A 12,633-nucleotide genomic window follows, 5' to 3' on the forward strand; every position below is an offset into this window, starting at 1 on the left:
CAGTGCTTCGCCAGGGCGAAACCGCGACATTTTTCGTGTAGTTTGACTAAATTTATTTGTAAAATTGTTACCTTTATATGCAAAGTGTTCGAATCTCTCTGCGTTTGTTTTATGGCGCAGGACAGCAGCTCCCCTTTTTTTCGCCCATTAAATTTAGCGTGCTGCTGCCGTGTACAAAACCGGAAGGCTTTCCGGGGTTTGTAAGCAGCGAAATGCTTGATAAACATGAATTACGTTACAGAGTAACTCATCAAACTCTGCTTCACAAGGTCTCACCAATAGTGTGCACTGACACGAGTTTGAAGAGGCGCGAGTCATGTGCCCTTTCATTATAAGCACAGTTTTATCTAGCTATCGGATGGCCACACTATATTCTAGATTTGTGCGGGCAGATAAAAAAAGAAAAGATATCGTGCCCGTGCCGTAAACGCACATGAATCGTACAAATGGAGCAAAACCGTGCGCGCCCTTTAGGGCTACTAGCTTTTTCAGCCATGGCGACGCCTGTGGCTTGGTTGACCAATTCAAGTTTGGTGAAGGTATACTGACACGGTGGTTCTGTTCCCGTGTGCAGCACGAGCTTCACCAAGCGCGACTGCATAATTGTGACGGTGGTTGTGGTGCTGGCTCTGGTGGCCATCGTGACGACACTGGTTCTGGGCTTGCCGCAAATCAGCGAAAAGCGGGCGCGCTACTCCAACATCACATTCAGCTCGTCGCCCTCGCAGCTCGGCCAGTACCAGCAAGCGGCCGTCACCGTTGACGGGGAGCCCTGCGCGCCCATTGGCAGGTACAATTTCGCACCGACTATACGTCCTTCGTCTCTGCACTGTGCCTCGGATTTTGTTTTTAGTAAACCTATAGCGTTTTCACGCATTTTCTTTTCTGCAAAATTTCTTGTGCTTGTGATACTTCTATTTTCGTAAGATTTTGTTGAAGAAAGAGCACATTTCACGTACTTTTACTAAAATTTGGCATTCAGTCAAAGCAAAACTCAAATTGGTTCAACAGTTGCCGAATGAGAGGATTTATTAACATCCCTTTTGAAACAGGGCGGTGACAAATAATCACCTAGCCTGCTCGAATTTATCGGGTATATATACTATACCTGCTTTTCACTGTAGCATTCTTGTGTACATCTCGATCCTTAATCTTTTTGTCTTCTTCAAAATTTCTGTCTACCTTGCACCGCTACCTGTGCTTGTCCTCATCTCATCCTTGCTTTTTTTTCCACGAATACTATAGACGTCTCTTGCTTCTGTAGACTGTCGACCGGGCAGCGTCGCGGGCAGCAACTTTACAATTGCTAGACAGCGCAGCGGGGCTTGGCCCGAGACGGACATTTCAGGAAGCGCCCAACGTTTGTGTGCAGGCGCGAGTAAGAGCAGGTGCGAGAAAATCTGGGGGCATTCGCTCCGGCTATGTTTTTGTCCTTAGTCAACCAACTCGAGCCTCAAATAGAAAGGCGCTGCCCTTTGTGTTGTCGTAAATAATTACGACGAAGGCGCCATATAAAACGACGGACGAAGGAAGACGACACGGGACAAGCACGTATATAGCGCCTGCGTCGTAATTATGTATAACCAACTCGCCCGACAGCACGTGCTCAGTTGTCGTACAGAATTTCCCTTCTAATTTCTTTATTCCCATTTCTGTAAGTCTCCATGGTATTTTTTGCTTCCATTCTTTACATCCAATTCACTGTCTCTTTTTCTCTCACTTTCTAATTTTGATGACTCTTGGTTTCAATTATCCTGTGCTTCGTTGCCAACTTTCTCAACCTCTTCCTCCATTCTGTGTCCAGACTTTTCAGGATACTTGTGTACTTTAGCCGCCCATTTTTGATCCATGTTCTCTTGTCTTTCTTCAAGACTAATTTTGCTCTGCGCTTCTCTACTTCGGTGTGTTTGTGTTACGTATGCTATCACGTGAAAGGGGAAGCTAGGAGCTAGAACTTCCTGTTAATGCTTGCTCTAAGCTTTTTTTCTTCTTTCCTTCACATTTAGACGTAGCATTATTCTTCGCTGTTCAAATTCTGTGAGAATGTATTCCAGAAGTTGTAAAATTATCCTGCCAATAGTGCATTTCAGCCTTTACCGCATATTTTATGTTTTTTTAATGTTGAACGTATATGTGGTCATAGGAGACGCTCATATTACAAACAACTTATCGAATATGACGTTTGAAAGACCTGTGGACATGTTATGATTTCACTTGTTCTACCTGCGCTTATTCTTTTTTTTCGTACGTACGTGGTTTTCCCTGCTTGATCGTTATATTTCTTAGGTATCGTTAAATTTCGAAGTCATTGCTCTGTTCATTTCAATGTTGTCCTATATCATTTAATGTCGCGTTTCAGTGTTCATCTTGCTTTCCTTTTTCGTCTACATATTTCTCCTCTATAGTTGGCCGTGGCGCATATTCTACCATGTGTTTCGCTGATGACTGTTTAATTTTAAAGACAGACGATTCGAGATGCAATGGCACTTTTCGTAGGACAATATTTGCAACAAGGAATGACAAAGTAAGGATGTCAGATCTTTTAGCAGTTTAACTGACTAGACTTTGCTAATGAACTTTTTAAGCATCAACGCTAGGCCATTGGCTGGAAGTCTGTAGGCAGCAGTGAGCTCGTAACAAATATTCTTTTTAAACTGATGAAAAGACTGTTTAGTAAAGCACGCTATAGTTCCGACTCATTTTCAACGTGAGATCGAAACCGAGCGCGTCGGGAACGCGCCTGACCACGCCTTAGGGTTACGTCACGGGATGAAGTAACGTCGCATGAGATGCGACATCCCGTGGCCTGCCGACCTTTCGCCAAGCTCACCTACGCGAGGCCGTCTGAGGCAATCTCGGTTTGTGACCCCCCATTTGGTCTGTGCATGTTACTCGAAAAAAGAAAGGAAAAAAAAAGTCGTTGGTGCTCGTCGACAGTGGATTCTCAAGCTGTGTATTGAGGGCACGTTTTTTGAGGCACCTACACCGTAAGGCTTTATTTTTCTTTCTTTTTATGTCGGGGTGCGGCTGCTCCCACATCGCGAAATTCGAAGGCCTGATTACGCGCGCTCGGTTTCGGTCTCGCGCCGAGAATGAGTGTGGACACACTTGTGTCTGCACGCCTTAAATTAGCTCTTGATTCGTTCTGAATAGCGTTGATGTATTGTGAGCATTTGTTCAAATGACATTATTACGTTAATATTGATAAATCATAACATTAGCATCACTAGGTTGATAAATTATCCGGCAGAGAATGCTTTATTTCTTCATTTATTTTGCCCGCACTTGTGACAGATCTTGCAAAAGAGTTTGCTTCTTGAATCTTCCATTTTTACTATTTAGAACAGTTGTCGCTGAAACGCACGGTATTTAAGACCCACTCCCTTTATTCTGTTAACCGCTTTTCGACTGCCAACGGCTGGACGAAAACCAGTGTCATCGGCAAAAGATGTCATCGAGAGGCACGTTCCTTGCGGTCCTGTAGTTTTTCTAACCGCTTAGTATATTTTTTCATCCCATAGAAACTCCTGCGCATTAGCCTGACCCTGCGTTGCGCGGCTGAAAAAAAAAAAAAAAAACTTAATGCGCGTCCTTGATTGTAACGTCCACTCCATCTTCATGGGCTGCACTTACCCCGTTTTCAACATATTTCATTATTAGTCTTGTGCTTGATTCGAGTAGTGTTCTAATGTATTCAAGCATACATCTCATTCATGCTGCTGGTGCATACGGGACTGAATTGCTTGGAAACCATAGTTTGTTTATGCAAGGTTACCTGTTTATTTCATGCATAACTTCTTTTAGCATGCCAAATCATCGGTGGTTTTTAATTGCTGTCTTTCGTTTTTGCAGGGATATTTTATTAAAAGGGGGATCTGCTGTTGATGCAGCGGTTGCCCTATTGTTTTGCAATGGCGCTGTGAACCCTCAAAGCATGGGTCTTGGCGGAGGTGTGTTCATCACGGTATATACAAAGTAAGTGTCCTGGTCCTTTTAGTCTTGTCGTGTGGCTTCTTTAGCATTCTCATGGCTGTCTTTGGGTTCTGTAGCCACAGCCTTATTTTGATTCATTGTATTTTTATTCAGTGACAGTGTGTGCATATTATTGCCTTTCGAAGCCACCAGCCACTGTGCTTCATTTGCTCACAGGGGTGGAATATTTCAAACTTTCGGATAACGAATGGAATATATTCCTATTCGATTCGGTTTCGAATCTAATAGTCAATATTCGTAAGTGCGAATATTTTTCGAGTATATTTTGAATTTGATAAAATGTGAACTGTGCAATTAAACATAAAATTTGAGCAAAAATACACTAAATTTCATCCCCGCGGGCATAGCGTAGGCATAAAACATGAACTTATTTAGTGGAACAGGCTACGTCGCTCGGCAAGTCGGACTTGACCGACTTCCAACGATCAATCGTACTTTAACAAGTCCTGTGTATGCGGACTGTTAACATTATAAATGTGAACGCCGTTTCATGTAAATTGTGGAAATGGCTGCTTATTTTAGAAAATTATTAAAAAAATATTTTCGAAAGTATCATTCCATTCGATTCGCTTCTTGCACTATTCGGTTCGTATTCGATTTGTTCAAATACTGTGAAGGTGTTTATTGACATGGTAAGCCAGGGATAAGAGGTCGAACTTGGTGCAGCAGTCAGAACACTGCGAGTAGTCGGCACCGCCCCCGTGCGTAAAGCGCTGGAGATGTGCCTGGCTGACCGGCAGTTCTTCGTTACATTTGTCCCCCGGAGAAAAAGACGCCATGGAGGGATCCCAGAAGGGCTTGAGCCAATCCACGCGAACAGTTTCGCGACCGCGGCGGCGCTAAAAGATGGCGACACAGGCTCTACGACATAGTTGACGGGGGAAGCTTGTGCAATTATACGGTAAGGGCCATGATATCCTGAGAGCAATTTAGAGGAAAGGCCGGGAACTAAAGGTCGGACCCACATCCAAACCAAAGAATCTGAAGGTAAGCTTGGGGGGCCACCACGACGATTCTGGCGTGTCCGATCTGCGGTGGTAAGACAACGGGTGAGTTGTTTGTATTCTTCAGCATGCTGTGCAGTTCGAGATACGGGAGCACATTCCGATGAATAAAGCTGGTAGGGTAGAATTGTATCGATGGTGCAGGAACGTTCGCGGCAAGAAAAACGGAGAAAAGCCTAGTGATGGTTTGAGCGAACATGACGAATGGAAGCACAGCGTCCCAGTTCGAATGGTAGGACGCGGCGCACATGGCGAGCATGTCGCAAGAGTACAGTTGAAGCGCTCGCATCAACCCGCTCGTCTGCGGATGGTATGCGCAGTGGTCCGGTGGTTGATGTGACACTCCTTCAAAGGCGACGTCACGACTCAGGATAGAAAACGCGGCCTCAGTCACTAAGAAGTTCCCGAGGGGCTCCGTGACGAAGAACAAAATGCCACCGTATGAATGATGCAACGTCTTGGGCATTTAATATTGGGAGTATAGCGTTTTCTGCATAGCGTGTGAGATGATGCACTGCAACGATAATTCAGCGGTTGCCAGCACTGGTACAAGGAAGCGGACCGTAAGGGTCGATTCCGACCCGATCTAAAGGACGGCCCGGACAAGGAAGTGGCTACAAAGGTGGGGCAGTGGAATTAGGGAGCGACTTTCAGTACTGGCAGTCGAGGCAGCTGTGGACGTACTTGCGAACAAACTTGTACATGCCAGGACAGTAATACGGAGCCGAACGAGGGTGCAGGTCTTTAACACGCCACCGTACGTTGGAGATCAATGTGAAACGTTGCGCATAAATGAGCCCAAAGATGACGCGGTATTACTAGGAGCCATCGCCTACCCTCAGGGAGATAGTAGTGACGGTAGAGGAGTTTGGCACGAAAACAAATTGATGCGCCTGCCGCCGTAGAGTCATAGGTGCAGGAACAGTTGCAGAATCAGCGAGAAACTCCAAAAGGGAAGAAATCCACGATTCCTTACTCTGCTCAGAGTGCATGTCAACGATGGCAAGTTCTGACAGGGCAACATTGAGTGGACAAAGACCGTGTATGTCCGATAAAATTGGCGAGCGGGAGAGAGCCTCGGAATCAGTGTGCTGTTCACACGAACCTGCTGCTGAGTGTACTGTATTGACTTCACCGCACTGAATTCAAGGAGCTTTGGCTGCTACATATTAACTCATAAATTGGCAACTATAGCAGGGACGTATTTAGCATGTCAGCATTGCTTGCATAATAAATAGAGGTGGCCGAATATAAAAGTTTTCGAGTATGAATAAAATAGTAATAGTAAGTGTTTAATATGGAACGGAGACGCATATCCTTACAGCAGGAAAATTACGCCTGTACTGACTAGTGAAAAAATTGGGAGGACGCTTAAGCTTCGCCTTTAAGAATGGAACGCGATAGCATTCAAAGACCCCTTACTGATTTTCACGCATCCCGAAACTGAAGGGTGCGTAACCGCTAATGTTTACCGGGAACCGCTATGCACGAAGGCGGGCTTCCTGGTAGAAACGCGGCCTCTTGCGTGGGCCGCGCTGCGGCGGAGGCGAGCGCCATCTAGAAGTGTTTCAAGGAAACGGGCGCGCCGCTCCGTGGCTTCCGAGATATTCGCGCGCCCGTGCGCGCAAACAGCGGATGCCGTGGCCGGTCTGATTTGTAGAAACGCTGGAAAAGCGCTTTGTTAGTTTTCGCATAACGGAATTGTTTTCTCGTATATTCAAATTACAATCCGACGCTATCATGTGCGTAGGTTGTGTGTTAGTCGTATTTTATGATTTTTCTACCTATTTTAGATGTAGAAATTCAATTATTTCAGTAACTTCCTTGCACCTTATGGAAAGTCTAGGTATGGGTCGTTCTAAAATCTTTTTGCCGAAACGATGACCGACGCGGGGCGTCGACGCCAGATCTTCTGCAACACTAATAATAAACACAACAGACTTTTATAAGTGGAATAGTCAATTTGTTTAATATTGAGAAAATTGCTCCTAAAATTTTAAGTGCAATGTTCACGAAAATGAAAGTCATCATCAAGCTTTCTGAGTGTTACAAGACGTTGCATAGGGGGAGAGTTTTCATTTATACGGGGGTAGGGGCCTCCCAACCTGATTCATATATATAATAGTAAAAGCTCGTTAATTCGAACTTCAATAATTCGAATTTATGAATAATTCCAACTGTACGATTTGGTCCGGCCAAGCTCCACAGAAGTCTATGCATAAAAAAGCCCGTTAATTCGAACGTGAGGTTCCGCCATGGATAATTCGAACTACGCGCCACCGTGCCGGCTGCTTAGCGCCTGGCACACGGACAGAGAAACGCGCCTACTGCCTAAACACAAGGCTGTGTCGCCTCCAGAATGGAGAGAACGGCGAGAGAAGGCAAAATCGGGGAAAAATCTAACCAGTGCGAGGTCGGCCAGAAGGCAGCGGCGGCTGCCTCCTCTTCGTTCTACGTTAACCTCCAAGACTTCTTGCCCGTCGCAAATCTCTGGGGCTTTGCAAATCTAATTTGCTATGTCGACGTGGACGAGAGTGCAGTGGTGTGTGGTGCGCTGACAGATGAGGACATAATTTCTCGGGTCAGAAGCGCTGAACCTGTCGCTGCCAGTGACGAGGAGCAGGAAGACGAAGCGCCAGTGCGGCCCTCCACTGCGGAGGTCAAGGCTGGATTGAATGCTGTCCGTCTCTTCTTCAGTTTTGAAGAAGGTGAAGAGGAGGCCTTCGGCCACATTCGCTCGTTAGAGCAAGAAGTGTTAGCTGTCGCCTTCAGAAAAAAAGGCAGACTACGATCACGGACTTTTTTAAGCATTAAATTTCTGACATGCCCCACTGCTTCCAAATTGCAGTGTACTGTTGTTCTCCTTCACTTTCGTTAGTTTGAACTTTCGTTAATTCAAACTGAAGTGGCTTCCCCTTGCGGTTCGAATTAACAAGCTTTTACTGTGTGTGTGTGTGTGTGTGTGTGTGTGTGTGTGTGTGTGTGTGTGTGTGTGTGTGTTATATATACACACATACAGGGTGTCCCAGCTAACTTGGACCAATCGTACAGACTGCATAGTAGCCGTAGTCGTATGTACTTACGACCAGCATTTTTTTAATTACGAAGTATTACTTAATTCATTACTTTTAATTAGTGTCATCTTTAATTATTGCTTGAATCACAAACATATCAATTACAATGTTGTTGGGCACCTCAAATAACCTCCGAATCAAGCATTAGTTTAGTGCTCAGCTTTGCCTCATTTGTTTTTCCGAGAAAAAACAGCTATTGATATAGATAAGCTATAGATAACGCATCTCTTAAACACATTCTCTTGGAATGTGAGGTTATAGGCAGAGAAAATGCAGTCTCCCCAGATGAAGCTGTGGTGCGGTGTACGGCTGCACTGTGCAGCTCAAACCTCCAAGATCAAGTCTGGGCCATTCAGCAAGCCCGCGAAGCGCCGAGGAGACAGCATCTCCGGACCTTTTTGGGGCACACTAGGCCCAGGCCACGAATTTGCCAGATTTTCAATAAAGTTTGTTACCACCACCACCTTCGACTTCAAATTATTGAGATTCAACTGTAATTCAAACTCCTATGACCAAATTTCTGTTCAATTTATCTGATCCTAAATAGGATCTGCAAAATGGAATTCTGAGTTATGGTACCAACTGATATGCACAAAAGCAGTTCGAATGAGCCACTCCTTGCAACCCTGTTAAGAAATGAAGTTACTCAATTTCTCTGGCCACTTAATTCCCGATTACCTTCAAGGCTACATTTGGATGGGTGGTGCAAGCTCATAATGGTCATCTATGTGCACAGCAGAGTCAAATGCTACTACCTCTTGTTTATTTATGCTTGATAAATGTTTCCTAACAAGCCATGAGTTTTTGACTGCTTTTTAAGTGGTTTGAGTTCCCTTGAAATTTTTATTTAAGACTTTAACAAGGCATTTGAAACATACCTTATTGGCAACATAGCTCCTTGTTGAAGTAAAATATTCAGAAGATCTAAGTGAATAAGACTTTAAGAAGTTGTTGCAATGTTATTTGCTTCCTTTCAGTACTAAATAGTGTAGGTCTTCAAAAAGATTGCATGTAATTGGATTCTTTGTATATCGTAATGAACAGAGGATTACAAAAACCAAAATATGTGCGGTCATTGTCGCTAGCCTTTCAAGCTATTTTTTTGCATAAATAACACATGACAACAAAAACGCTGCCATATGTAGTAGTTCTCATCAGTGACAAAAAAAAAAGCATGTCCTGTCCTTAATTTTGCAGGACTCCTTGCTGAGACATGAAGATATAGGGGCTATGGTAAATAGTAATTGAAAACACTTTGTCTCGTTTTTTTGTGTGGTTTGGCAGCCACATACTTTAATGCTGTCCTGTTTGAATGGGATTAACAATTGCATAATTTCCATAATTTGAGCTGTTGTGCATAACCTTGTGTGTAGCTTGAAAATCTGCATGCTGCATCTCCTCTTGTCTGCTGTATAGCTATGCGATTTGTTCAGGGCAGACTCATCGTGGAGCTAGTGCACTGTATTAATTTTACTTTCTGTTGAACTTCATGTGCATCACTGGTATGTTCTCTCTGGTTCCTGCAGTGCTACCGGAGTTGCAGAAGTCATCGATGGTAGAGAGGCAGCCCCAGCTGCTGCCACAGCACAAATGTTTATTGGGAACAGTTCACTTCTTTCATCAGGCAAGCAAATATAGCTTTGTGTTTTGATAAATATGCAGCTTAACATAAAAAATGCTTCTTTGCTGCCCGTAAGCTTACTATCTTAGGCCCTGTCGTATCCAAAGAAAGCATGCTTCCGGATCCTGCAAAACTCCGTGCAGTTGCGGAGTTCCCCAAACTCACCAACCTGAAGACACTACGCAGTTTCGTCGGCCTCAGCTTCTATTTTCGCCGCTTTGTGAAGAACTTTGCTGTGATCATCGTCCCTTTGAATCAACTGCTGGCTGCAGACTAGGCTAAAGCGCTGGTGATGCACCTGACTGACCGGCACTTCTTCGTTGCATTTCATATGCTGGAGATGCACCGGGTTAACTGGCGCTTCTTCTTCGTTACAAATATATGGCATTTACTGAATAATATATAACATTAAAACTAGCACCTATTGCAAATATAAATTGCCTCTCACTTATTTTGGTTAACCCTTGCACTAGCAGTGTCGTTTGTGCACTCAATGCGGCTTGGGTAGTGTGTGGCACTTTTTTAAAGGCTTTTGTTTTTTTCACTACTCGTAGTCAAGGACAGCTTTAGAGCCTGCTGAAGTTTTTTCCCCTGGGTTTACTAGGAGCCGAGGCCATCCAACACTCCTGATATATTTGATGGGATTTATTCAACATGTTTCAGTTCAGCAAGCTTTGTTGGTTACTGTAGTGGGCTTATCTGTTCTGTTTCTGCCAACATAGAATATTGTGCTAGAGTGTGTGCTGGTGCAGCACACTTGTGGGATGTGTCTAGCAAAATAATGTACAAATGTGCTTGAACTGTGACAATTTTACGAGTAAATTGTAGTAGATGACAGCAACAGCAGTGCCTCAATGAGTTAGCAGATGACGCCAATTAAATGTTGCAGTATTGCTTTGCTTGTGCCTAGTGCAATTGCAGACACCATGAAAATCGGCAACCCAGGTTTTCATACATTTTCCTGCACTGCACTAGTAGTCCTGGAAATTATACACAGTGTGTGCTGTTCATGGGAAGGCCTTTTGTGGAGATATTTAAGCTGGTGACAAGGAATTTCTTTCCTAATTAATATTACTTTTTTAATTTGGACACTTGGGTGTGGGTGTCAGGCTGAAGCACACAGCAAAATTGGTTGCTCACGCAATGCCTTGTTTCATACTTCACAATCATAGTGCTCACACTATTCTTCCTTGTCATTATATGAACCAACTCTCTTGTTGCCTTTGCCAACTAAAGGGCTTTTTGAAACAAATTTAGGAAATTCGAAGGGCATTTACATCAATGTATTTTTTTCAATAGAGCATAAGAGGGACTGAGGGGGCAAAAGCAATTACTTTTTGTTCAGTATTTTAGATGATTGATCTCTGTCCCTCAAAAGCGTTAACACACACAATATTTGAGCGACATGTATTCATCTAACTACTGCAGAAGTACCGAAACTGGATGCACTGTTGCAATACTGCACTCATTGGACAGCTTTCAGGATAACATGGACTGCCAGCAATATTGTTTTTGAATTCCAAATGCATAATACGTTAGTTATTCCGCTTTTTATAATGGTGGTCAGAACAAATTGCTAATTTATTGACCTTTTGGTTGTTGACTGAGCCCTAAATATTGTTGTAAAATAATCTGGTGATACAGTTGTTGAGCATCCAAGACAATTAAAATGTTTTGATGAGATAGATAGCACATGTTGTAATTCAGCCATGTATCTATCCTTCAAACATTGTGCAAATATCTGCTTACACCACTGTCGCAAACTCATCCTTATCACAATGTACAGTGTACAGATCCAGAGAAAAGTAGCTGGAATCTGTGAGCTGTGGTCAAACTCCATCACAGTGCCCTCTAGCAGCCTCTAGAGGAAGCAAAGCCTTTAATCACGCATGTGCGCAGGCCAGCGCTCGGAGTCGACACACACACACCGCTCGATGTGTTACTTCACCATTGGATTGAAGCATCATTTGCAGTTTCTGCGACTCAACACTCGCCAGTGCTGTGGCACTGATAGCATAATTTCTGCAGTTCGCATGTATTGCACGGAATTCTGTGACAAAAGTGAGTGGAGCTCTGCTATCAGTGGCATCACGCTAATGAGCATTCAGCCGCATAAACTGCAGAAGGCTCTATGATCAACATGAAAAGATAGAACAGTGTGAACTGGCTATGAGTGCTGGCCACCCACGCATGCGTGGTCTGATTTCTAGCTTCCCTTGAAGCTGCTAGAGAGCAGTGGCATGCAATTTGGCCACAGCTTGCATGTTCCAATTATTTTTGTCTGCACATGTACATAGAAATAGCTTGTGCAACATTTAAAATTGCACTAATCACTCTGGTGTGTGTCTTTATGTCTTGCTTGGTCCTGGATAAGTTAATAGTATTTGTCATCCTGTTTCACTGCTTGTTATTTCATTTAGTATATTAAAATTGTTCAACCATTTTATTCTGTTCTGTGAGGTTTGCTATGCTTTCACCCTTAGTCCTTGTGCCTCATTATGGGTAGTTGTGGTTAATGAAACTATGCCCAACTGTGGATTTTCTTGGTATGCAGGTCCCTTGTCTGTTGCTGTCCCTGGTGAGCTGAAGGCGTACCATGTGGCACACGATAAATATGGCAAGCTTTCTTGGTCTCAGCTGGTTGAGCCAACAATTGAACTTTGTAGGAATGGTTTCCCAGTAGGCAAGCACCTGGCCAAAAAGCTTCAAGAGAAGCGGAATGGCATCATTGGAGAGCCTGCTATGAAGTAAGCTTAAGGTCGATTATTACCTGTTAAGAAGCAAGGACTTAACTGATTGATTCAGACTTCGCTGATTATGATTAGCTTCAGAACACTCTCAGCATGTCTTCAGCTTAGCAAAGGAACTGCCATTGGAAAGCAAACTTCCTTTGCCATTTTTGTCTAGTGATGATCAAAAGATTAGAAAACAAACTTCTCCT

At 43.8% G+C, this 12,633-nt stretch overlaps 1 protein-coding gene across 2 annotated transcripts in view; it reads left to right on the forward strand.

The window, feature by feature from the left end:
* The window catches only part of LOC126520771 (scoloptoxin SSD14-like), a 113,333-nt gene that overhangs the window by 83,915 nt on the left and 16,785 nt on the right, over positions 1 to 12,633 (forward strand). For both annotated transcript variants that reach the window (XM_055065601.2, XM_055065600.2), the window contains 4 exons: positions 575 to 790; positions 3,853 to 3,975; positions 9,598 to 9,695; positions 12,247 to 12,439. In XM_055065601.2, coding sequence (XP_054921576.1) covers positions 575 to 790; positions 3,853 to 3,975; positions 9,598 to 9,695; positions 12,247 to 12,439 — 630 coding nt within the window. The remainder of the gene's footprint in view (positions 1 to 574; positions 791 to 3,852; positions 3,976 to 9,597; positions 9,696 to 12,246; positions 12,440 to 12,633) is intronic.

The sequence above is a fragment of the Dermacentor andersoni genome, chromosome 3, assembly GCF_023375885.2.
Source record: "Dermacentor andersoni chromosome 3, qqDerAnde1_hic_scaffold, whole genome shotgun sequence".
Lineage (NCBI taxonomy): Eukaryota > Metazoa > Arthropoda > Arachnida > Ixodida > Ixodidae > Dermacentor > Dermacentor andersoni.